Below are 26,975 nucleotides of genomic sequence, written 5' to 3'. Positions count from 1 at the left end.
AAGGTGCGGTCCTGCCGCCGTTACTGAAAGCATCTGCTCTCTCCAACAGGAGGAGTGCCGGTAAGAGGAGGCGCTGATGGGTTCTTTCTGTTGTTCCCACTGAGATCCCAAGACATGTAAGGGACAATCTCTCCCACCTTCCGCAGGGCAAGAGCCTCAAACAGGACTTGCAACACTGGGTGTCAAAACTGGTTTTGCAACTTTCAGCCGATGGATCCATCACAAATCCCCTGCCTAACGGAGACGGAGACCGGAGACGGGGAACCAGCACCAAGAGGAGAGACGGAGAGGAAGAGACACATGTTGGAGATGGTGTCAGGAGGGGCGTGTCCCCAGCTCACCCAGCCCAAAGGGACGGGCTCAGGAGGACCGTGCAGTTTGGATCTGTGTCCCCGGCAGTTTGGGAGGAAACGGAGGACTGCGTCCAACTCACTCCGGAGTAATCCGAGGCCGAGAGACCGGCTGACGTGCCGGCAGGGGAGGACCTGCGCCGGGAGCGGCCCTGTCCTCCCCCCTCTGGCCACAGTGCTGTGAAGGGGGATGAGCCCACGGGGTCCTGGAAGAGCCAACGTGGCCCTTATCCTGCCCAAGGGGGCTGCCTGGAAAGTGAGGGAAGAAAGAGGCCAGAAGCATAAGCCCTGAAGCCCAGGGGCTCGGGACGGGGACGCGGGGCCTGTGGGCCGGAGGAGACGCACGGTTCTTCCACACCAAGGCACCTGGGGGTGCAGGGGGAGATGCCCCAGCAGGAATGTGTCCCAGGCGCTCACAGGAGCATGTCGCCTTTAAACCCCCGGGCCAGTTCAGGAAGGGCCAGCCAGGCAGGACATCCTTCCTTCACACCCGCACCCGCCTCCAGCCAGCCTTCCCTTCCCGGTCCCTGACCTGCCAGCCACCAGGGTCTAGGAGACCGCCGCCGGGAGCACAGAGGCGGCTAAGGGAAGCGGGGGGCCAGCACAGCCCCTCCCACCGCCGGCGCGGCTCAGCTGGGCCTGGAGGGGGGATAACTGGCCCTGGGAGCCTCTCCTCTGTTTTACCGAGCATTTAATTTCTGAACCGGAACGATGGGGGGTGGAAGGCCGGGAAGGGCTGTTTATTTTCCTGAGATTGACTTGGAAGGTAAATAGCAGAAATTAATTACAGGGACGTCTGCTTTCAGCTCCGACGTGTGGCGCTGCCGGAGCATCACCCCCGCTGTGACAACACGCCGATCAGCGGACACGGCGCACACCCTGACCTTTCTGGAACCTGCGGAGAACGGAGGCTGCGGCTGAGCAATTAGCCCAAAGCGGAGAGGGAGGCAGGCACGCCAGGGAAACAGGGCCCAGACATCGCTCACCTGGAGCGGACACCCACTGGGTTCAAGGCCACAGGAAGAGCCAGCGGCGAGTCGTCATGAGCCGTCTGAGGCCCGGCGTGGGCTATGCGAGTGGGTGCTGCCAGAGGGCGTGGCCATCAAGGGGCCACAGGCAGTTTCTCCCCAAGAAACCTACCAGGTGCTCAGAGGGAAGGCCGGGGGCCCTAAGAAAGCTGCCGCCGCCAGCGTCCTGGCTGCGCTGGGCGAACAGCCGCCAGTGCTGAAACTTTGCCCAGAACCATCTCTTTTAACCCCCAAGGAACAAACCCCTGAAGCTGTAGAGACAAGGACAGCAACACCACAGCCCGAAGGCACTGGGGGAGGCCACTGCCGCTGGGAGAGGGAGCAGCAGTCGCCACCGAGGTCCTGCCCTGACCCTGCTCCCCTAAGTCCGCTGAGGAGCAGAAACCGCAATGTGCAGGCGAAAGAGCAACAAAAGGGAGGCACGAAGGCCCGGTGGAATCCAGGAGGTATTCCTGGTACAGTAGGTGGGGGAGCAGGGAGGGAGGGAGGCCAGTGGGACATGCAGAGGAGGAGCAGGAACAGCTGAGCCTCAGGTCAGGGTGTGCCTGAGTGGGGCTCAATCAGAACATCAGAGAACTCCTTCTCGGCCCGCACTCCATCCCACACCGAGCAGCAGTGAGGAGAAAGAACCGAGGGATAAGCGTGGGGAGCTGCAAGAGACAGACTCCATCTGGGGAGCCATGCGAAGAGAAGAGCCAGAGATAAGCTGGGGGCTCTAAGACACGCAGAAGCAGACAAGGGGGAGCAGAAGAACCCTGGAAAATCACCCCACCTCATAAGCACAAGATATCCCTGCAGGGATTTGAGGCCCCAGTGGTAGGAGGCTAACCTTAACAGCGAACTTGGAGCCCAGCCCGACCCCCGACTGAATGAACACAAACCTTCACACTAAAGCCCAGCAGCAGAGACGACATGCTTATCTCCAGGCACCAAACCACTTACCTCTGTATCTACCCTCTATGACATATCCTGCTTTCAGCAAAAATTATGAGGCACACAATCAGGCAAAAGAAAAAAACACAGACATAAACTTCACGAAGAGATAAGACAATCATCAGAAGCAGACTCAGAAATGATAGGGATGTTGGAACTCTCAGATAAGGAATGTAAATTAATTATCGTTAATAATTAAACACTAATGGAAAAGGTAGCTAATATACATGATCAGATAGGTGATTTCACACAGATAGGAAACTGGAAGGAAGGACTGAAGGGAAATGACAGAAATTAAAAACAGCACAACACTATTGAGATGAAGATTACCTCTGATGGGATCACAAGTACAATTCAAAGAAAACACTATTGAATTTGAAGAGAGATAAACAGAAATCGCTCAAACCAAAATGCAAAAAAAGTAAATAAAACGGAATAGAGCATTCAAGAACTGTGCGAGAATGTCAAACAGTTTAACATGCACAGACATGAAATTCTACAAGCAGAGGGAAAAGAGAATAGACAGAAGGAATGGTGGAAGAAATAATGGCCAAAATTTCCCCCAAATTAGTGACAGGCGCCAAACCACAGATCTAGAAACTCAGAGAACATAAAGCAGAATTTTTTTAATCCACAAAATCTCATATTCAAACGACTGAACACTTAAGACAAAGAAGAAATCTCGAAGGAAACCAGACGGGGCCGGGCGGGTGGGGGTACATTACCTATAAAAGAGCGAGGTAAGAAATATAACAGTTCTCGTCAGAAACCATGTGAGCAAGACGACGATGGAAAGACATCAGTTGCTGAAAGAAAAATATGTCAATGCAGAATTCAGTACCAAGGAAAGATTTAAAGAGTGAAAGAAAAATAAATACTCTCTCTCTCTCTCTCTCTCTCTCTCACACACACACACACACACACGTGTGTGTGTGTGTGTATTGACCTTTCATATGTTGACCTTGTATCTTGCCATCTTGTTAAACTCACTTATTATTTCTAGGAGCTTTTAAATAAATTTGAGGGTTTCTACATAAAGAGTCCTTTCATTTGTCAATATTTCTTCATTTACTATATATATATCACGTTCAAAGGCTGTTAAATCGCATTTTTTACCCATATCTTCAGAAAAAAAAAATCACTTCTAGTGTTGTGGTAAACAACCTGCTTCCCTATTTATAATGGTCAGGCCCTCTAGCAACTTCAGCACGAAATTATAGCTAATTTGCCTACAACATCAGGTGGTCATAATGATCTGGCCACTCAGTGTATATGACCTCTTTTTCTCGCCTTGTTGTACGAGTTCGAACCGAAGAGGATGTGGACCAGGAGTGGTGAGGGAACGAATTCTTCCTTGTTTATGATCTTAAGAGGGAAGTCCTCAGTTTCTCATTGTTAAGGATGATACTAGCTGTAGGCTTTTTGTGGATGTTTTATGTTTGGTTAAGAAAGTTACCTTCAGTTCCTCACTTGCTGAGTTTTCCCCATAATGGTCAGGTATTTGTAGAGGTTATTTGGTTGGTATTGAATTGAATCTGTAGATCAGGTTGGAGAGAATTTGACATCTTCACAGCATTGATCTTCCAATCCATGAATATGGTGTACCTTTCCACGTACATAAAGGTCTGTGATTTCTTTCATTAGTACAGGGTAGATTTTAGCAAAACAAAACAAAAACACATGAAATATACATGTATTAACCTAACAAAACATGCAGAATATGTATGTTAAAGTCTACCCTGTATTAATGAAAGAAATCACGGTACCCTTCCAAAGTGTCAAGATCGAGAGGACAGTAAAGGAACAAGACACTATCACAGATCGGAGAAGATGAAGGCGGCATGGCCGCTAAATGCAACCGGCCGCGGGGTGCACGGCGACAGAAGGGGCGCTGGCGGAGAAGCAGGTCCGGTCTGAAGACGCCGTGTCAGTTCGCGGGGAGCACCAAGCGAAGCCCCGGTTGATAAATACACGGCGGCTGTGTTAATGTTATGGGAACCGGATGAAGGGTTTACAGATCTCTCCGTACTACTTGTGCAGACCTTCTGAACATCTGCATTTATGTAAAATGAAGGTTAGTGCTTTTTAAAGAACGGTAACGGGCACCCGCTGGAGGGGTTGGCGGCGGGCGAGTCTGAGGGAAGGGTGTTGAAATGACCGTGAGAGACAAGAATAAAGGCTATTGGTCCTTAGACTCCTCTAGGTCCTACTCACTCACTGTAACAGTTCCAAGCGATTGAGCACCGACTCATCGCCTTCCCCGGAAACGGGCGCCTAAGGGAGGCTGCCTCGGTTCTAAGGGCAAAGACGGCACAACCAAGGAGCAGTGGCCACTACGTGACAGCAGAATGGACCTCTAGCCCGAGGAGGCCAAGCTCAGCGGCGCCAAGACTCCCGGACACTCTGGCCCCTTCACGGCAACATCCTTGCTGGGCCTGTAAGCAACGCCCTGGGCCGCGTCAGGTGGACTTCCCCGAGGCTGACACGCTCCGTGGGGAGAAGCACGCATTTAAAGGCCTCTGTCACTTTGCTCATGGGACTCACGACGGCGCTCCACTTACACGGACCTCTGACATCACACCTGAGGGATGCGCCGGATGAGCCCACGGTGTCTACGCTGTGGCACTCGGGGAACAGTAAGTGCCAAATGGCACTTTTTAATAACGATTTAACCCTCGTTTTCTTTCCTATCCCGTGGGAACAAAGGCGCCCATGGCCTTAAATTTCAGAGTTAAAAATGGCGGGCGCACATTTCCTCATTTGCAAGGAAAATGGGGCTGCTCCGTGGGCACCGGGTGCTGAGCGTGGCTGGGGGAGTTGCGGGTGCGAACGGGCAGGGCGTCGGGGCCACAGGCCAGGGCGTGGGGAAGCAGAGCGGCCGACGTGCAGCCACCCCCTCCCTCTGGGCCTGGCTCCCGGATGGAAACCTGAGGGAAAGGAAAGCAGAGCCGGGCCCTGAGGCCCCCTGCCCGTCTCCACTCCTGGGAGGAGAAGGCCCCCCAGACAAAGCCCTGTAGCCGAGCAGAATCCCCGCCGGACTCTCCGGAACTAGCTCTGCTCCTCTGGGCGGAGTGTCACCGGCTTCCCATTTCCCTCAGCGGTGCTGCCTTCGGCTCGGCGACAGGAACTTAGGTTTTCTCTACGGAAATGTGGTACCGAGCACATCTGTTATTCAGCTCAGGATCTTGGGGGGAAAAACACAGAAAAAGGAAAAAACAAGATGTAGATGTTCCTTGTGCTGCGGTGGAAAGTGGTGCCCAAGGGAACGCCTTTCTACAAACAGCAGCTCCCGGCCACACGCCTGTGTGCGCAGGACACACGCCTGTGTGCAGGATACACGCCTGTGTGTGCAGGACACACGCCTGTGTGTGCAGGATACACGCCTGTGTGTGCAGGACACACACCTGTGTGTGCAGGATACACGCCTGTGTGTGCAGGACACACGCCTGTGTGCGCAGGACACACACCTGTGTATGCAGGCTACCAGAATGCTCACAGCTGGCTTTTTGTGGTTGTTAATCCTCACCTGAGGATATTTTTCCATTGATTCTTAGAGAGAGTGGAAGGGAGGGGGAGAGACAGAGAGAGACATTGATGCCAGAGAGACGCATCGACTGGTTGCCTCCCACATGAACCCCGACCAGGGCCTGGGACGGAGCCTGCAACCAAGTGCGTGCCCTTGACCGGACCTTTCAGTCCACAGGGCAATGCTCTATCCACTGAGCCACTCCAGCCAGGGCTGCATTGGGCTTTTGTTTGGGAGAAGAAGCCACAGGCTGTGGTGCACGGGGCTTGTGTGCCCCTCGTTTCCAAGAAACATGGCCCAGGAGAGCGTAGAGGACGCCGGAAATGAGGCTGCGAGTCTAGACTGTTTATCACGACCGAGCGCAGCGCGAGCCACGGGTGGACGCGTCCAGATGGAAGATCAGGGTCTGGCCAGGGCGGCCTCTCACTGCCCGCCGGGGAGACTGCCCTGGGCTGCACTCTGTGTAACAGTCACGCACATTATGTTTCCAGCAAAACAGCGCGTTATTAACAGCTGTCTCCGCCCGTGCGCCCGCTTCCTGAGGCGGCCGTCTCCCCCGCTCCTTCCTCTGAAAGGCCAGCTCCCCACACGCCAATCTCACTACATCCAGGGGCTGCCGGCGGCAAACCCTCCGCTCGGATCCGCCAGCCACCGGAATCGACTGAGCAGCGCATTTTTCAGAATCAATGATTGGTGACAGGTTTGTTTATTGCTCATTAATAAGCAGTAAATGATAACGTTGCTGGTGGGTAATGTCAGGTTACTTGATTACATTTCCTTTCAATTTATAAGGCGGACTCATCAATTTTGGACAATCCGTCCTCATGGCAACAACATGCGCCAGGATTAACATTCTGCTAAATATTCAAACCCAAACGGCTCCCCAGCCACGCACCCGGGGCTGCGAGAGGGCTGATGTCATCTGTGAGCTCTGACCGTCCCTGGGAAGATGTGAGGGTCAGCGATGTCCGCCAGAACATCTCTCCCCGGAAAGGACAGGAGCGCGCCCCGCGGCACAGCCCCACGCAGAGCCCCCGGGCGAGAGCTCAGAGCTGGACACGCCGTTCTTCTAAAGAAAAGTCGGCCTTAAAACCCCCACCCTCTCAAAGCTGGAAAACAGCCAGAGATCACAGAGCAAGGTTTAAAAAAATGTTTTAGTCAAAAAGGAGCTGCATTTTTAGACTTCCTGACAGCAAATAATCAAATTCTAATTCCTTAATGGGGAAGTATGCTTGCAATTAAGAGGCCATTTTTTTGCGCCTGCGTTGCAGGAGCTCAGCTAGTCCGAGCTCATCCCTCAGACTGACCGAGGGCAATGATGTAGCCGGAGCTCGACAAGATAAAGCCACCGACACGCGTTTCCCAGGCCCCTCGGGTCCTATGTCGTTACTTGAAAAGTAGCCTTTCCATCGGCCCGGGAGCGAGACCGATACCCACTCACCCACTGCCGCTCCGCGCCCCAGCGTCTAGCCCAGTGATGGCGAACCTATGACACGAACTCATTTTTTTGGTTGATTTTTCTTTGTTAAATGGCATTTAAATACATAAAATAAATATCAAAAATATAAGTCTTTGTTTCACTATGGTTGCAAAGATCAAAAAATTTCTATATGTGACACGGCACCAGAGTTAAGTTAGGGTTTTTCAAAATGCTGACACGCCGAGCTCAAAAGGTTCGCCATCACTGGCCTAGCCCGTCTGTGGTCATTTGCAGGGCAGGAAGGAGGCTAGGCCACGTCCCTCTCCCCTGAGTCCCCTCAGGGAACCCACGGCCACGTCAGGCGCTGGGCCTGAGCTGCGAGCTGTGGACCTTCGGTCACTGGCTTCTTGGCAACCAGCTCCCACGCCCAGTGGGGCCGCACTCCAGCTCCTCCGCTGGGAGCGAGGTCCTCCCGCCAAGTGCCCGCCCTCCTCTCAGCCTGGTCACCACACGGCAGAGCTCAGCCTCTGTCCTGGGTCCGTCTGTGGCCACGGATTTTGGGCGGGTGTGTGGGACCCGCAATCCCCGGGAACGGACTGGAACGCGGTGAGTGTGTGTGTGTCGCCCCGGAGGTGGGTCCCCCGCACTCAGCGTCTCCCACCACAACCCCGCAGCCGCCCGAGCCTCTCTCCGTTCCTCTCTGAAATCAATAAAAATATATTAAAAAAATCACTGTATTCCAAAAAGATACACACGGTCACCACATCACAACAACACAGGCTGAGGCTGGGCACTGGCGGGACCTGGAGCAGCGCCCGCCAGCGCCCCCCCCCCCCCCCCCCCCCCCCCGCTGTGGCCACCCGGGGACTCTGGGCTGCCCGGCCCCGTGCTTCTCCTCGGCGGCCAGGCCAGAGCTGGCCCACAGGGAGCCGTTTCCGAGCGCTGTCAGAGTGCAGGGGCTGTGGGTGGAGAGATTCCAAGGAGACGTGTGCGCAGGGACCCCCGGCCCTCAGCCAGGAGCTCAGACTCGCTCTCCAACTGCTGACTCGGAAGAACAGCCAGGAGCTGTGGCTGGAGCTGCCGCTCAGGCCGGGCGCTGGTCTCCGGGCACTGGTCAGCCCTCCCGTCGGCCTTCGCCAGGGAGCCCTGTGGCCGGTGAGGGCCCCTGCCAGCCGCCTCGGGACTGCGTTCCCCAGAGGACAGCCCGCACGGGGACGGGCCCACACAGACTCCCTAACCTCGTAATCAGGGCGGATCGCGACAGCCCGTAATTGTTTTCTTTCTCCAGCTGAGGTTCGCGTTGATGGGAGGCGGCAAAATTAGTCCACGGGCCGAGAAGTTTGCTGCTGCGCTGATTAAAGCCCTAATTGATTCGGAATGTCTCCCGAATCAATCTCCGTGAATCACCAGGCCGCACAGGCGTCTTCTGAAGAAGCGCCAGCCCCGAGTCCCCGGGCGCGTTTCGAACGAGCAGGAGTTAGCAGGCACCCCGTCTCCAGGGGGGCGAGGAGTCTCGAGCTCCCTCATTTGTGTTCCAATTAAGGAATCCGCTTCTTCTCCGTGGCACCGAGCAGCAGGGGTTCAACTAAAACTCCTCGGCGCGAAGCACAGAAACACCCCGAACCCCGAACGCCTGGTGATCACCCCCTCCCGCCAGCGCACGCGGGAGACGCTCGAACGTACAAGGACAGAGGAGGAGACGATGAGTGGACTGTGTCTACACAGCAAAAACCATCACTCGGGAGCCAGAGGGAAGGGCGCTGGTCCTGCACAGGGCCATGTGCCGGACACACAGGGCGGCCGCCCGCTCAGCAAGGACAGGGCCGTTGCCAGCGGCCCCAGCACAAACCCCTCTGGGCGGGCCGACCCCGGGCAGCTGCCTCTCAGAACCCTGGCGCAGGGTGAGAGCGCGGGATGGATCGTCCTCACAGACGTCACCTGGCTGCGCCCCAAACAACTGCCTCATTTACACGTCAATTAGCAGCTCCCTGAACAGCCCGTTACCCTACAGGTGCCCTGCCAACACTGGATGCTCCCAAACTTTCCAAACGCTCGGCACTTTGGTGGGCGAAAACGTGTATTTCGTGTTAACTTGGATGCCCTAGATCAGCGGTTCTCAACCTGTGGGTCGCGACCCCTTTGGGGGTCGAACGACCCTTTCACAGGGGTCGCCTAAGACCATCGGAAAACACACATATAATTACATATTGTTTTTGTGATTCATCACTATGCTTTCATTATGTTCAATTTGTAACAATGAAAATACATCCTGCATATCAGATATTTACATGACGATTCCAAACAGTAGCAACATTACAGTTATGAAGTAGCAACGAAAATGATGTTATGGTTGGGGGTCACCACCACATGAGGAACTGCATTAAAGGGCCAGAAGGTTGAGAACCACTGCCCTAGATGGCGAGTGAGCGTGCCCATGTTTCACGTTAGCAATACGCGTGCTCCATCCCCTGCCCTGCCTTGAGCTTGGCCTGTATTTCTCCCCTCGGCATGTTTCTCATATCAATGATCTCCCGTAGAGGCTCTGTATGTTAACTGAGCTGCAATTACTCTCCTCCAGGCTGTCTCTCACCTTGGTTTATAGCAGTGGTCGGCAAACTCATTAGTCAGCAGAGCCAAATACCAACAGGACAACGATTGAAATTTCTTTGGAGAGCCAAATTTTTTAAACTTCAACTATATAGGTAGGTACATTGTTATTAACTTAATTAGGGTACTGCTAAGCTGGCCTTTGCTAAAAACGTCCTCAATCTGATTGAGGTATGTTCGCTGAGGTCGACCCCTTCCAACTCTCCCCTCCACACTTGTCTTGTATACTGGTTTCAGATAGACGAGTGTGGATGGGAGAGTTGGAAGGGGTCGACCTCAGCGAACGTACCTCAAAACAATGTACCTCCCCCGAGCTGCGTATCCCGCGGCCTGCCTGCGCCCCATCTCCCGTCTCCCGACCAACGGACCGACACCCCCCACTTCTAACACCACTTCTTCAAAATAGACTCGCCCAGGCCGAAAACCGACTTCTGCCCATGGGCCACGAAGTTTCAATCGCACTGTACGTGCGCGCTCACACGTGGTATTTTGTGGCAGAGCCACACTCAAGGGGCCAAAGAGCCGCACGTGGCTCGCGGGCCGCGGTTTGCCGACCACTGGTTTATAGGGCCCTTGGTTCAGAGGTTTCCTGTCTTTGTTGAAGGCTTTCACAGTTTTGTAGTTTACATGTATGTGTCAGGTCTGTGTGGGGCTGACGATGGGTATGGTGTGCGTGAGTGCGTCCTGGCTCTGTGGTTGACCGATGCTCGCCCACCCCCGAAGGTCAGCGGGAGCCAGGGCGCACGCACAGGCCCTGGCGCTGGACCGGCCGCTGACCTGCTAAGACGCAGGAGGGACTGCTCCCGGGGGACTCACTCTCCTGACAGTGCAGCCGGGAGCAGGGAGACGCCCAACGCCGCCAGCGGTCGCCTTCCAGCCGCGGGGAAACGGGTGTGGGGTGAAGCCGTGGAGACGCTGCAGGACCTGTCAGCGCACCCACAGTCGGCCCCCAGGGCTGGTTCTCACAGACTCTGGGCGGCGACTGCCACAACCAAGCCCACGGTCTTTAAAGAAACTTGTTTTTCTTCCTTCCATGGTGTATTTTAAAAGTCAATTTCAAGAAAGAAATTTGTTCAACAAACAGCACCTCTCCCACCTTTTTCTGGGCGGACAACACGCTGTCGGTCCTGCAGTGACGGAGGTGACAGCATCAGCCACAGCCCGGGACCCCGACCCTCAGACCCCACCCGACCCTCCAGGCGGCCCGTTCTCTCGGCTGCGACAGCACATCAGTCAGAACCTCTGGAATCAAAGCGTCACGCTGACCTACATCCTCCCAAGAAAAAACAGGGCAGAGCCACCCCGCACACCGCTCATGGCCGCGAGGGACCGGGCACCGCCGTGGGGATGTCCTCCGTCTGGCTGTCCACAGAGTGCTCTGCGGAGAGCAGCCCAGGACCCAGCCGGCCCCTCCCGCCACCCGCCCGGCCGACTCGGCGTCAGCCACACGCCTCTCAGCGCAGCGGCAGCGGCAAACGCCCGTCAAACACACTTCCTCTTGCTTGTCCAACACGCCGGGCCCCTTTCCTTATAGATCCTGCTCCTTCCCACACTGAGGCCTCCTCTCTCCCTCCGGGAGTGTCTGGAGCTATCGGCCCTTTTGCTTCAACATCCCGTCCTTCTCCAGAGGCCGTTTCTCACTCACAGTGGCTGCCTATGAGGAGCCGGACGGTGTGAGCTCGGCGCCGCCCCCCCATAGCCCACGCACCACGCTGCCCGCCGGCCGCGAAGCTCACCTTGCGGGTGGGGCTCTTTTGAAAAGCACACATCCTTGCCCGGCCGGCGTGGCTCAGGGGTTGAGTAACGACCTATGAACAAGGAGGTCAGGGTTCGATTCCCAGTCAGAGCACATGCCCGGGTTGCGGGCTCCATCCCCAGTGGGGGGCGGGCAGGAGGCGGCCGATCCATGGTTCTTTCTTATCATTGATGTTTCTCTCTCTCTCTCCCTCTCCCTTCCTCTCCGACATCAATAAAATATATTTTAAAAAAGTACACACCCTCACACCGCTGCATGCTCGCAGTTCTCATGTCCCAGACGCTACTTATCTAAATCACGGTTCCCTTCAGATCAGGATTTTAGAAATGCGGCTCCATTAAAGGGAGCCCTGGTGACACAGAGCACAAAGGCTCACACTACGCTGCCAGCTTTATGGAAATGTGAGCCTAAGTTAGTTTTAATTGAGATTTAAAATATGTTAAGCACTTATAACATTATGAACATGAAGTAGAAATTAAATATCAGTTTCTTAATAAATATTAAAATAGAATAATTCCTTCATTAAAATGGTAATATCACCAAATTATTCAATTAATAAAAAAGACGATCTCATATCTTCAAGAGAGACATTGTCTCCCCAAAGCTCATTATTCCTGGTAGATAGCGCGGCCGCCTGCCTTTAACAAGCTTTAAACGCATTTTAATAAAATGATAATTTTCACTCTAACAAGTGAAGTTTCCAACAGGCACTGTATAATCCTGAATCACTGATAATGCCCACATGCAGTGTTTTTTTTTTTCAGTTGGTTCATCAGGTTTGATCAAGAACTGAATTTTTAGAAATTTTATAAAAAGTATTATATTTCTTTTTCTTTTTAAAATATGTTTTTTAACTGATTTCAGAGAGGAAGGAGGAGGGAGAGAGAGAGAGATAGAAACATCAGTGAAGAGAGGGAATCATTGATCGGCTGCCTCCTGCACGCCCTGCACTGGGGTTCTGGCCCATAACCCGGGCCTGTGCCCTGACCAGGAATCGAACCGTGACCTCCTGGTTCGTAGGCTGATGCTCAACCACTGAGCCACGCCGGCCGGGCAAAAGTGTCTTACTTTTACTACTAATAAAACAACAGCATAACTAATTGGTTAAGACAATAAGTATCACTGTACTTAATACCTAATAATGAAACACGACAACAGTAATTAAAGTAAACATCCCTGCTGCGATCCGGCGCTGGGGCGCACACTGCCTTGTATTGATCTGACGGTGGACAGGCTCCTGTGAGGCAGGAGCGACGAGGCCTGGGGACCGAGGGGAAGCGGCAGCTCCCACGGCCACGCGCCTCGCCAGCGGTGCGGCCAGACGTGAAGGCCGTGGCCCGTCCCCGGGGTGGCGCTGCTCCCGCCGTGCCGGCCGCCTCTCCCCCTGGCTTCTGTCGTGGCAGGCCGGCGGTGCGGGATCCGTCCTCCGGATTTTCACCTGCTACACAGCCTCCAGGAATCCCCCCTCCGCCGCAGCCCCGGCCCCCGGGGCAAGGACATCTTCCTCCAGCTCTGACTCTCCTCACAGCCGCCGTGTCCTGGGGCCAAGCGTGGGCTCCGTGATAAGGGTCTGTCGGCTCTTCTGCGGCGCATCCCCCGGTGGGCTCGGGGACAGCGTCTGGAGAGGTCATGTGTGATCTGTGAAGGTCACAGAGACAGGTACAACAAGAGAAGGAGCGGATGACCTGGGCCGGCGTGGGCTGTAATTTAGGTAATGGCCGCCATCAGCACCATCCCATCCATTACCAGCCGCTCCGCTGTCAGAAGCATCAGCAGAGAGGCGTCCGCATCCGGCTCCAAATGGAAATTCACTCGTCAGCGTAAGGTTCACAAGATCTTCCAAATTCCTAATGTCCTCTGGCGGTGTTCTCTCAAGTCCAAAATCACCCTTTTAATCAAGGAATAGAACATCACACTGTTCAAATAAATTTTCCTCAACATGGTCTTTCATGGGCTAATGAGCCAATTTTCCTACAAATACCCAGGAAGTTTAATTTCTTGGCCTCTGAGACGACCAGTTCCATTCCCAGCTCCTCGCTGGGCCCCGTGCCTGACCTACGGAGTCAAGGTCAGAGGGAGGGGCTGTGCGGAAGGAGCTCAGACCTGGGCAGGCGGGCACACACTGACCGTGTGAGGAGCCGGGACGTGATGTCGGAACGGGGCATGGGAGCCACCTGGAAGACGTGCAGGCAGGAGCCGCCAGGGAGGGCGATCCAGGCCGGAGGGTTTGTTCTCACGGAGAACGGGGGTGGGGGAGGGTGCATCAGGGAAAGGCTGAGGGGGAAGCGGGAGGAGACACGGACCCTGAGCGGCCTGGGCAGGGGCCTGACAGCCGCAGGTGACGGTGCTGAGTTCTGGGAAGGCAGCGTCCAGCCTCAGAGGGAGAACTCGTGCCATCACGGACAGTCGGGGTGGAGGTGGGGGGTGTGACCAGGGAGGGACGGGGGAGGCCCCTGCAGCAAACCTGGTGGCCTCGCCCAGCGCCCCCGCGCCCCCGCGCCCCCGCGGGAGGTGGCCTCAGCGAAGCTCCGAGCCTGGCGGTGTGAAGGGAGCCGATTTCCGGATCCTCACCTTCCATACTCCTTCCTGGAGCACTCCGCCTAAGATGCCCCTGACCTCCAGGTTCCCCCGCGTCCCTCCCTCCATCGCCCTCTCCTCCTCCGGAAATGAGGGGCAGGCCGCCCCAGCCGAATCCTGAGGGCCGGCCGGTGACCACAAGCCTTCAGCACCCGGTGGAGAGACGCCTGAGCTCCGCCATCAGGCCCAACGTAAGTGGTCCCGAACTGTCTCACTCAGGGATGCGTCTCCAATGAGGCGTTCACATGTTTAACAATTGTTTATGAAACGTGTAACATCCTTATGGTAGGCTGATCGACCGTGTCCTGAAAGTCGTCACGGCAATAACATGGAGTTATTTTCTTAACAGAGTTTATGTTTACTGGAAATAACACATTTCAAATGCCATTTATAAATGTGCATGTGTGTGCACGTGTGTGCACACATATGTGCATATGCATGGATGGCTACATGTAGGATGCTGCAGGGAAGTATGTCAGGGTGATTAGTGAAAACTTTGAGGGAAAACCCCATCGGGATACAGTCCTGCGTGCATTGGGGTCCCGCACCCCAGCTGTCCAGGACATGATTTCCACGGACTTTTAACCAGATGATGAGGTCAAACCCCTCCGGTATGTAGGACACCCCGGTGGCCCTTTCAAAAGAATGTGCAACGTTTTATTCTAAATGTCAGTATTTGCAGTAACCGACCTGCACACCGTTCACACGGAGGAGGAGGTTTTACTCTGTTCTTATGTGCAAGGAGGTGGCTGCCTCTCAGAAGCGTTTCCAGCAGCAGGAGGAGCGGCGCCTCGCAGGAGGCCTGGTCGGGTGAGGCGGTGTGGCCTGCGGGGCGGGGAGGGGCCTTGCGGGGGGTGGGGGGGAAGGCCCGCAGGGCGGGGAGGGCCCTGCGTAGGGGGAGGCCTGCGGGGGCACAAGGCTGGTGGTGGCCGCACACACCAGGTTGCCAGGTTCAAATCCACTCTACCACGGACTCGGTCTCTGCCTGCCTAGGATTCGGCTCGCACGTCACAGGCCCCAGTGAATCTAGATAAAATCACCACAGAACAGACAGAGCCTGGGGCCTTACAGACCTGGGGGGCCGATTTCCGTGGTCGTCTGATGTCTAGTCTGAGGGCGACACAGTGACAGTGAGAGAGCAGCAGCCTGGGCAAGAAGTGGGACCTGGTGGCGTAGGTGTTGGGAGCGAGGACCCCGGGGACATCGGGACCCCGGCGTGTGGGACGGGGAGCAGCGCTCAGAGGCCTACGTGCCGACCTGGAGGCTCCAGGCCGCGAGCCAGAGACCGGAGACGCGGTGCCCACGAGGACGGCGCCGCTTCTGCACGCCTGTGTGCCCTCCCGGCACCTCCTGCCCGCGCAGGCTCACCTGCCCCGTCCTCGCTGTGCCCGTCCTGAGCGCTTTCTGGTCATCACTCTGTCCCCCGGCTCCGGGGCCGCCCCTCTGACGCTGCACGGAGAGCGGCCCGAGCCTCCACGCCAGGCCGCGAGCCCGGTGGCGCTCCCTGCGCCCCTGCGACCAGACGCTCTGCCAAAGGCTCCAGCCCACGCAGTGCTGGTGAAGAGCCCTTTTCTTAACACAAACTTATCTGCTAAGCGATGAACGGATTAGCGCAGCAGGTTCTGCTGGGATGGACTTTCCATACAGGATCGTATATTTCATGAAAGTGAGCCTCTTGTTTAATCAGCAAATCGGGGCCGTGGCAGGCACGCAGGTCTGACCATCTCTAAGGCCTCCGCGAACAGCACGTCACGGCTGGGGGCCTGGCCGGGCGGCTGCTGTCGGATCGAGCCAACGGGTTCTAACAAAGTCAAAAGTGTGTTCCTCTCTCTACATTCTTCATGGTTGAAATTATAACTTAAGGAAGTGGGTTTCCTTTAGTAAATTCTCTGCTGCAAAAGGGATTAAATTGCAGGAAGCCAAAACCTGGGGGCAAGATCAACAAAGGTGTGACGCCCAGCTTGAGTGTTCTGGGAGCCAGAGTGGCAAACCTCAGGGTCCCCTCCAGGCCGGCACATCCTAGGGTGCCCTGGGTCTCAGGAATGGTCTGGGGTGGACCTGGGGCCTGAGTCCACTCCCCTCCCCTCTCCCCCCATCCCTATGAGCCGGCCCCCTTTGCCTCGGCCTTTAGTTAGAATTTGATTGGCGCTCCCTACCGGGCTAAGAAAATGTTTAATCAGCACAATGTGTATGTGAACCTTGTCTATGTCCTTCATGTCTGTATTCTCTGTGAGTCTGTTTAGTTTTGTTGGGCTCATAAGACCTGGTTCAAGCCCCTCATTTCACAGCGGGGAAACTGAGGCCAGCTCCCCGCCGGGCTTCATGCGGGGCGGGTGGGGTCTCTACGAGGCGCCGGGCTCGGGGCGCGCCAGCCCGGAGGAGGCCTTTGTGGAGCAACATCTGAGTGCCCGCGATAATACCGGCTCAGCGCGAAAAGAAACTAATTAATTTTCATCAAAAGCACCAAGAATAAAAGCCAGCCGCGCCGAACAGTGAATTAAAACTAATGAGGGGAGATCGCCCACTGAAAACAGATTGACTTTAGTTAATTCGGAGAAGAAAGAGCCGAGGCCTATTTCGCAGGTGATAGGATTTCAACAATTTCTTCTCCACAATAAAAGCTCTCTTTTGAAAACAGCTAGAGACAAAGTTAATAAATCATGTCCCGTCTGCGGTCAGAGAAGACGGTCGGAGCGGGGCGCTCACGTGGTCGGAACGCAGGGCAACGGAGCGGGGTAGAGTCCTGCGACAAAGCGGAGGAGAGGCTGCCGGCTCCACGCCTGCCCGCTGCCGTGACAGGCCCTGCCCCCGAGGCTGCGGCCCTGAGGTGGGTGCGCGGAGGCCACTACCTGTCATGTGACTGACTCCTGTGTCTGTCTGTCTGGCGTGGCCTCCATGTGCCATCGCCACCCGACCGTCCTCGGGGCCTGGACAGTCACAGCCCCGGGCTCACGCGGTGCGGGGCGGGGGCGGGGGGGGGGGGTGCTGGGGCCCGGGCACTCGGCGCTCAGGGCCGACGCGGGCCCTGGAACCCGGGAGAGCGAGACGTGTCCTTCTCCAGTGATGGCCGCTCCCGCGCAGAGGGCCCGGTCTGGCTGCAGGGCCCCGACCTGGTCTCCTCTGCCAGGTCCGCGGGCACCACCAGGTCTGCTGGCCCCAAGATGGAGCCGCTGGGAAGGGCGTCCCTGGATCTATGGACACGCTCTCTTGACCTGACCCCTCCCCAAACGGACAGCCTCTGGACCGCCCGGGAGGAAGTGAGGCGCTGCCCGCCAGGCCCGCGGAACCCGGGTGGGCACGAGGGCCACGCAGAGGGGGTGCCCGGGCCTGGAGGCAGGAGGCTGTGAGGGAAGTTTCAGCGGCAGCTCCTGCGCACCTGGCGGCAGGTGTTCAACCCCTAGTGGGTCCTTGAAGCCCAGGAGCCCAGGAGCCCAGGAGCCCAGGGCTGGCGAGCCTCGTGGAGTGTCGGGGGAGCACCCTCCCTGCTCAGTGTGATGAGCACCCGTCACCCAGGGAGTCGCTGCAGCGGATTCCTGGCCCCCACGCCCAGAGACTGTGGCCGGTCCAGGTGATGCTGTCGCTGTGGTCCCACCGGGAGCCCGTCACCCGGGAGCCGGAGACCCCGCTTCCCTCCCTGTCCTGGGCTGAGAACCACCTGCCGAGGCTGAGAGGAGCCCGGAGCCGGCACCCTGACGCGCTCCCGCGGTGACGCGTCGCCGGAGCCGGGACCACACTCTAAACGGAGCTGCGTCTACACGTCACAGTGACCTGGTGCCTTTGACACGTGCTGCGGCGGGGGGTGACTTTCATGGCGTCCGGTAAAGAAACAGCGTCCCACACTCACTTTATTCTCCTCTGTCACTTCTCCTAAGATTCTCGTGACATATGTTGGCCCAGCACGCTTTCAAACTGTGCGGGATTTGCCCTTGGTGGGCCCGTCCCAGCGCCCGGCAGGCGGGTGAGGGGTCTCGTCTCCCCCCGACCTCCCTCCCTGTCCTACTGCATTTCCGTCCTCAGCGTACGCCTCTGACCACCACTTTCACGCACATGGTCTTTATGTATTTTTGTCTCTGGTCGCCCATAAAACAATTCTGAAAACTATATACCCCTCATATATTTCAAGCCTGCATTTCAATATTTGCTTTTAATTTCTAGTGTATTTTAAATAAAACTTTAGATCGCTCTTTTAAATGTATCCAAAGGGACTTAGGTACCATTTGCTACCCACTGTCATTCCTATAAAAATCTCCTTTTGAATACCTGGATATTTTACTTTATTCCTTTTCCTCCTTCAACCCGTGTGGAGAATTTTATTTACTGCAACATATATTATCCTCGAAAGCCTTTCATCACTGTTACTACTTTTCTCTACAAGAAAGGACAGATATTTCTAGACAAGCGCTTTAACCAGCTAAGCCACGGAGCCAGCACTAGGACAGATATTTCATTATTTTTTTTTCAAATCCCTGTGATCCTAAAACTCTAAATGTTAAAAAAAATTCTGGGTTGGGTCTACATTATTATTATAATTAATAATCAAACCAACATACGTTGCTGCAAATATTGGACATAAAAGTAAACTTTCCTCAGAATTGCATCACTTAATGAGATCACTGGTCACCGCAGGGAAAAGTGAGACGGATGGACTCTAAGGCCACAGGAAACCACACTGTTTCCGGACAGACCCCGTGCGGGGATATGCACAGGGGTGTGTGGGGGGCAGACAGCAGGGGCGGGCAGTTGACTCAGTGCTCTCCCAGGCTGGGGTGACAGTCAAAGTCGTCTGCGGCCAACACGGCAGGGCCCCAGCCGATGGGAGCAGAACCAGCGGGACAGTGGCCGGTACCGGCCCCTCGGTGCAGGGGAGGGGGGAGCACGGCCCGCTGACCTGCAGCTGGCACAGGGGGCAGGAAACTAGAGCCGGGCCCGATGGCCATCGAGAACACGCCCGCTGTCACTTCTTCGTGCTACGACTGAAGTGAACGAGACACGAGAGGCTCAGATCCTGCCCGTGCAGCGGATACGTCTTCCGACGGACGTTCTGCACGATTTTTTGAGACCGTTTTCTTAACTCAGGAGGAGCTCTCTCGCAGATGCTCAGGACACGAGGAAGCGCGTCAGTGCTGAGAGGCCCGGCGAGCAGGGCGGCCTCCTCTTGTGGTCTCCCGGGTGAGCCCTCTGGCTAGTCAGGGCCTAAGGCAGCCGTGGGCAAACTACGGATCCGGCCCATTTGAAATGAATAAAACTAAAAAAAAAAAAAAGACCGTACCCTTTTATGTAATGATGTTTACTTTGAATTTATATTAGTTCACACAAACACTCCATCCACGCTTTTGTTCCGGCCTCCGGTCCAGTTTAAGAACCCATTGTGGCCCTCGAGTCAAAAAGTTTGCCCACCCCTGGCCTAAGGGAAGCCTGTGGGGGAAGGGGGTTGGAGCGCGAGGCGGAAACCTTCCCCACGAGGCAGACCTGTGGGCCTCAGCGCTGTCTCAACCCACAGAACTGTAGCTGGGGGACGACGGGTGTGAGCAGCGCTCAGTGTCGGCGAAGGCGCCGCCCAGCGGGGGGCTTTATCTGGGATGGACCTCCCGCAGCAAATCCATTACCAGCCAAACCAGCACACGTGACAGGCGCCCGTGGGCCAGCGTGATGGGTCGCCGGCCACCGCCTCGCTCTCCCCCAGTTCCAGCTCCTACTCTTACGCCCACAGGGGGACCCTGGGACACTGTTGTTCTTGCCAGAGTTTACTCGAGCCCTGGCCGGTGTGGCTCAGTGGATAGAGTGTCTGCCCACGGACTGAAGGGTCCTGGGTTCGATTCTGGTCAAGGACACATATCCTGGTTGCAGGCTCCATCCCTGGCCCTGGTCCGGGTGCATGCAGGAGGCAACCAGTCGAGGTGTCTCTCTCACACGGATGTTTCTCTCTCTCTGTCTCTCCCCTCCCTCCATTCTCTCTAAAAATCAATGGGAAAATATCCTCGGGTGAGGATCAACAACAAAAACACAGAACTTCCCCAGTTCCTGCACGCCTGGGGTTCTGTGTGTCCTGCTCCCAGGAAGCGCACGCAGGACGGCCCTCAGACTCCACACAGGTCACGCAGGCGACAGCCACGGGCCCAGAGTCCCAGCCGCAGCCCCAGGCTTCTGTCAGCCCCGAAGAGCAGGCTCTTTGGAACCCGCCTGAGAAAGCCGCGGCAGCTGTCCCCGGCAAGCAGCAAGCAGTGACCTGCGCTGCCGGTTCAGAGCCGCACGGGGCTCGGGGTCGCAGCTGACTCTGCTGGGAGGATGTCCCCGAAGCGGACGCGGGTGCGAGGTGCAGGCGGAGTCACCCACGGCAGATGACAGCACCCACGGCAGAGACGGCGAGGGGGCCGCTGACCAGGACGCGCAGGAGCGGCCCTCGGAAGCGCCATCGGGCTCCCGCTCTTTCTGACATGGATCCCATCCCACATCCCGGCCCCACCTCCTCCTGACAAAATGGGGGGCGGGGGGGGGGGGGGCGCCTCGCTCTGGATCCGGCCGAGGCCTCAGAGGAGCTGGTGGCCTTTCACGTAACGGACACGTTCGGGACTGACCTCCCCACAGCTGCCCGGGCCCCGGGCGTGGCCGCTCACTGTTCACAACCTGCGGCAGGAGGTCAATGGCAGCACCTGGGAGGTGGGGAGGTGGCCCGTGCGGGTCTAATCGTTAGCGACGATAACACCCACTGGTGGTCACACACCGCAGCTCGGCGCTCCCACACGGAGTTCGGACTCCCGTCCCCACGGCGCCACACGCAGCCTGCGCTCAGGGGTGGGTCTCCTCCCACCGTCCCTCCGGCTGCACAGGGGGGAGCCGGCTCGCGCCTCTGCACGGACAGCGCTGTCCACCGGGACGGGCCCTGGCATCAGGCAGAAGCGCTCCCTGTTCAGCAGCTGAGGTCTGAGGTCTGAGGTCTGGGTGTGGGGGATCCCAGAGCCTCTGTCCAAAGGGGGGGCCCAGTGACGCACTCCCCAGGCCACGCCCCTGGCTCCCCTCACGCGGACGCACGCTGACCGGCTGCAGGACAGACGCTGCTCCCTTTTCACAGGAGAAACCAGGGCCAGGGGTCCCGCCTCCCAGTCCTGTGGTCTTCAGTGTTAATGTGCTAAGGCCTCTGCTCTCAGGTTTGAGAAACGAGTCGCTAGAGGGGCATTGTCACTTAGGTTTTGAACGAAAGCCCCAAGAAGAACTCTAATCTTCGCCGTTGCTATGGAGACCAGGGGTCAGGAGGTGGCCACGCCAGCACCGGTGCACACGGCCGCCCTCCAAGCTCTCCTTTCAGAGTGGGTGGGGGGCACAGGGTGCCTTTGTGCCTCTTTGCTCTCAGAGCTCCCCAGGGGCCGGGGCGCCCTCTGCCTGGAAGGTGGGTGCGGAAGGTGCGTGCGTGCATCTGTGCACTCAGCGCTGACTGAGCAGGTGACTGGCTACGGCGCACGCCCGGGGGCACCGCAGACGCAGGCGGTCGGCAGCAGCGGTCCCCGCCTGTGCTCAGCACAGCCGTGTGACCAGGACACACGAGCCTCTGTGAACAGCGCCTTAGGATTAGCCCCAAACAGAACCTCCTTAGCAGCCCGAGTAAAACACCGGTTTCCACTTCCTCACTCACACTGTGCCCTGAGCCGGGAACTGAACAAAGATGGATGAACAGCCCTGAGCGTCGAGATGCGTGAGATGCTGGGATGTCGCCTCCTCGCCTGTGCGGGGACACACGCTGCAGTGCGCACAGAACTGAGTGCGGAGCGTGGGCTGATGCACGAGGCTCGCTGACCGGGAGGCGCAGCCTAGACTCGGTTCTGTCCGAACCCGCCCGGGAGGCCGGGCCAGAGGGCCCCGCAGCCGGGGTCAGCCGGGTGGTTAAACTCATTGTCCCACGGCAGCTACACTTCCTGTTACGTTTCCGCCCGTCTTGGTAGGCGAGGCCCACACAGCCCACGAAGCCAGAGCTGGATTCTACACCGGTCGTTGGTGATACGGACGCTGTCCCCAGACGGGTCTTCAGTGGTATTCCAAACTCGGGCCGCCGGCTCTGGGAACCGCCATGCGGGCGCAGTGGCAAGGCTGAGGCCCCTCCCTGAGTGCGAGAGGCACAGAGTGAGCAGACTTCCACCGGGCACAGGTGCTCAGACTCACCCCGACACCGCCCTCCGGATCCACTGCCAACTCCGCGCACACGGAGGCTGCGCACAGGAGCACCACGGAGGACAGCGCTGCTGAGTCTCTTCAGAAGGAGGGGCCCAGTGGGAATGAGAGCGCATCGCCGTGTTTGAAGAGGAGACATTAAATGAAAGGGGAGATAACAGAAGGCGAGAGGCAGGCGCTTCCGTTTCAATCAGCGTCGTCCTCGGAGAGACGCTCGTTACCCGGGACATTTGGAATGTGGGGTCAGAGCCCGAGAGCGCCTGGGGGACGCGTGGCATTTGAACAACAACCGGTGAGCCGTGCGCAGGGCTCTCCTCGGCGCCTCGCTCTGCCCCGATCTCTACTCAGGAGGAAACTCGCTCACTCTGCATTCAGCTGGGACGACCTGACCCGCAGGTCTCGGTGAGAAGCCTTCCAAGCGGAGCCGAGGACAGGTGTACGGAGGGGGCAGGTGGATGGAGCTCGTGGGCTCCCCTTCAGCATGGAAGCGCCCGTGCAGCCGAGTCCGGCCCAGTGTCCTCCTCCTCCTGGTGCATCTGAGCGGGGAGCCAGCATGAAAAATTCCTGCGACGTTCCCAGTCCCTCCCCTCGGTGTCCCTAACACCGGGGCTCCCGGCACAGGCACAGGACACTTCAAAGCGAACACAGCCTTCCCGGGGGCAGGAGAAGGGTGTGTCCCCAAGGCGCCTGCTTCCCGCGCAGACCCCGCCGGCCTCATCTTCTCAACGCACAGAGGGGATGCTCAGGGCAGTGCGGTCCATGGACACCCCCAGAGCAGCAGGCGGTCCCCTAAATGACAATTGGCTGGAATATCTTGGACTCTTCAGAAATGCTGGCTGGCGGGTTTTAAATAGTCAGCATCTCATGTCTAATGGTCACGTGTTTACAAACTTGCCCGGCTGGCGTGGCTCAGTGGTTGAGCATCAACCCATGAACCAGCAGGTCACGGTTCCATTCCTGGTCAGGGCACATACCCGGGTTGGGGGCTCAATCCCCAGTAGGGGGCGTGCAGGAGGCAGCCGATCCATGATTCTCTCTCATCAGTGATATTCTTATCTCTGTCCTTCTCTTCCTTTCTCTATGAAATCAATCAATCAATCAATCAATGAAAACTTTATTTTTTATGTAAATCCTCATTTTCTTTTGCTTCCTTCCCACCAGCTTCAAGTGTAGCCAGAATACCTAGCAGCTGAGCAGGGGTGAGGTGGTGAACGCTCCAGTTCACAGGTGCTTGGCCTCGTGCAGGGATTCCTCCCGTAGCCAGGGGACAGCCCATCACTCACGAGGTGCTCGATACCACGCGGGCTGTGGGAGCTGCTCCACATCCACGTGGGCCGTCCCTGCAGGGGACGGTGTGCCACTGTGACAGGAAACGAGAAGGGGCCACGGCAGGCCGCGTTTACATTCATTACAGACAATCCCCCAGAAATGTCACTTCCAGTACTTCACAGTCCGATCGCAGTCATCACACAAGGTTCCCCACTTTAATCTCCGGATGCCGAGGCCAAATTTATCTTTGTTAAGTGAGAACTGGCTGTGATGTCTTTGGGTTCCTCAGAAATGCTGGCTGGCGAGTTTTAAATAGTCATCCATCTTGTTCGGTGGTTCTTTTCTGTCGCCCCTGGAAGCAAGGCCGTCTGAGTCTGCAGCACACCCTGCGCCTGGACCAGCGTGAGCAGCCGGAGGAGACGGCGCTCTCGGCAAACCTGGGGGGGTGTCCCCCGTGTCTCCGGCCCCGGGGACCCTGGCGGCCAGGGCCCGCCCGCAGCCGAGCTGGTAGAGCCCTCGCCTCGCGCGAGTCTGGAAGGGAGCAAGACACACACATGGTCTGGGGTTTTCTGCAAACTTATCAAGACTTCTGAACTTCAGAGGTTTTCCAAACAGAACTCCAGTGAGAAATGCATAATCGGGTGCCACTTCCCTTTGAGCTGAACCCAGAATGTCCACAGGAAGTTCTCCTAAGAATGGAAATAGGCTGTGTCCTCAACTCCTCCTCCTCACAGGCTGCCCAGCCGGTAAAAAAGCAGAGACTGCACGAGGGACCGAAATGTAGGATTTCTCCGAAGATGTGAAATAAGATCGTCCATACCTTCAACCTCCTTTTATGTCTCTTTCTACACGTTTTACCTGGTGCCAGTGAAAAGATAAAAATATACACGGGAATGAAATGCAAAGGAGTTAATTATAATATTTATGAGCTGCTTCCAATATACTTCTTGGAGTAGAAACTAAAATTATTGAAAAAATTTGCATATTCCAATTATCTACTGCACGGCACTGCGCTAGCATGGCAACCTGCCGGGTCCGGCCTCCATAGAGCAGGCACACAGGGACGGCCGAGACGCGGCTGCCTCCGAACTCCGCGCTGTTCGCACCGCGTCACCAGTGTTGGTGCGTCCTCACGGACCGAGGCCAACGCCCTTGGCTCTGACTCAAAACCCCCCCAATCGGATCTACTACCACCCTGTATGCATAGGACCATTTAGCGCCGAATCCGATCTGCTGGACAGGATAATGGTAAAGCTTGAAAATCATTAAAGTAATTACAACCTATGTGATAAGGTACTTTCCACCCTTTCTGATCAATACTGGGAAAGCCTCGATAAACCGCACCCATCGCTACTACGGTTCTGACTCAGGTCCTTTACATGGCAGTGCAGGGCGCACGGCCTGGCCTGGGACCTGTGCTGACCCGGGCAGCGCTCTCTCGCACCGACAAGGCTGAGCTCAGTCCACAGCCTGGAGGTCGGGCTCCGTCCGCCCGAGGGATCCGTCCACCCCGACGGCCGGCTGACGGCCACCAGGAGCCCTGCCAGGGACGCGCGGGCACGGGGGGCGCTCGGGTGGTTCCCAGGCACTGCCCCGGGTCTGCCACCCACGTCCCCTCAGGAAACCCTCCTGGAAGCCACGTGACCCTCAAGGACCACAGGAAGCAAACGCCGGATCCTGTCCCACGTGTGAAACAGCCCTCTCCCAGTCACCGCCGGGGACAGCCAGCCCTCACGGTGCTTTTGAGAAAGACGAGACCCGTGCGCGCAGACAGGCCCACTGCCTCCGCTCCTCTCCGACGTGACCGCGATAGTTCGCAATTCCCCATGGCCCCTTCCTGACTGCGTGTGCTCAACAGCACCGTCCCCGCATGTCCCCCCATGCAGCCTCGCGCTGCAAACACCTGGCAATGCGCGCCCCCCCCCCCCGCCCCACGCTCCTATCTCCTTGGTTCAGGGTTCTCGCTGGTGGTCGCTCCCCTCCTCCAGCAACACACTCTTGTAGCAGAATTTCTGGAGCCTTTCAAAGGCCAAACATTTGAACTAAACTCCCTCAAACTACTATGTGCTCCAGGAAGCTGAACACGTAACGGTGATTTGCGTGTATTCTCTACCCGATTCAGTTAAATCAGGTACAAAAAGTGATCAGCTGATGATGCTTAAGAAATGCTGCTAATTTGAACATGATTATATTTGGTAAATATTTTCTCAAGGGTTTTATCATTAAATGAAAAGACCATAACCTGTGCTTAGTCTAGTCTCCAACATGATTCACCGATTCAGTTCCTATACGTCAAAGGAGTTTTGCTGTTAGACAGTCCGCGTGAACAGTGTCTGGAAGCCAAAATACCTTTACACCCTCCATACGAACAAGCCCTTGCGTTTAGAACGATGAGGTGTGTTCTCAGTGTCAGTCCATCCCACCAAAGGCAGCATGGACCTCGGTCAGTGTCAAACCTCCGCCCGGCACCGGCAGAAGACCTCCCGCAGAACCAGTGGCCCACGGGCCGGGGGCTGTTCACGAAACCCCATCTTCCTGCTTCGGAAGGACCACGGGGGTCGGAACTCACGGGTTACGCTCAGGTGGACGGGCGGGCTGGTCTTGTTCTCGCCGTTCCTCTCGTTGACGGCCTGCACGTAGTACGCCCCTGCGTCGCCGGCGTTCGCCGCCAGGATCACCAGCTGACTCTCCAGCGTGATGGCTCTGTGTCAGAGAAGGGACAGTGTCAGGGCCCTGAGGACTGTTTACCCGTAAGACACTTCGACTCACGAGGCCGCTACACACAGACGTCCCGAGGTGCCTGAAGGTCAAAGGCTCTGGAAGGGCAGACACGCACCGCAGCCCGACTTCAGGGGCACGGGCAAGGCCTCTCGCATCCGGCTGGCCCACTCCTGGGGAGGGTCCGAGCCCCAGGCACTCACCGCACATCTGCGCTGGCCCTCAGCTGGGAGGAAGACAATATCGGGAACATACGCATCCAGGGTGTGTTAGAACTCAAAGGTTCCTCCGGGAGTTTATGACAAAACAAGCTAGCCTGGCTGGCGTGGCTCCGTGGTTGAGCATCGACCTATGAACCAGGAGGTCACGGTTTGATTCCCAGTCATGGTACATGCCCGGGTTGCGGGCTTGATCCCCAGTAGGGGGCGTGCAGGAGGCAGCCCATCAATGATTCTCTCTCATCATGGATGTTTCTCTATCTCCCCCTCTCTTCCTCTCTGAAATCAATAAAAATATATTTAAAAAAACACCCAAAAACACCAAGCTAGAAGAATTCCGGAAAAGTTGGCTTTTCTCCCTTGGGGGCTGTTTGACCAAACCCTTCACATGGGGCCTGGACCACCAGGCCCTG

At 56.7% G+C, this 26,975-nt stretch overlaps 1 protein-coding gene across 1 annotated transcript in view; it reads right to left on the bottom strand.

The window, feature by feature from the left end:
• Nucleotides 1-26,975, bottom strand: part of SDK1 (sidekick cell adhesion molecule 1) — a 279,805-nt gene that overhangs the window by 144,055 nt on the left and 108,775 nt on the right. Inside the window, 1 exon segment of the mRNA XM_070414297.1 lies at nucleotides 26,196-26,329. Within this exon segment, the coding sequence (XP_070270398.1) occupies nucleotides 26,196-26,329 (134 nt within the window).

The sequence above is a fragment of the Myotis yumanensis genome, unplaced genomic scaffold (genome assembly GCF_028538775.1).
Source record: "Myotis yumanensis isolate MYYU_CA2020_CCGP unplaced genomic scaffold, mMyoYum1.0.hap1 SCAF_5, whole genome shotgun sequence".
NCBI lineage: Eukaryota > Metazoa > Chordata > Mammalia > Chiroptera > Vespertilionidae > Myotis > Myotis yumanensis.
This window is presented reverse-complemented; position numbering and strand designations above follow the sequence as displayed.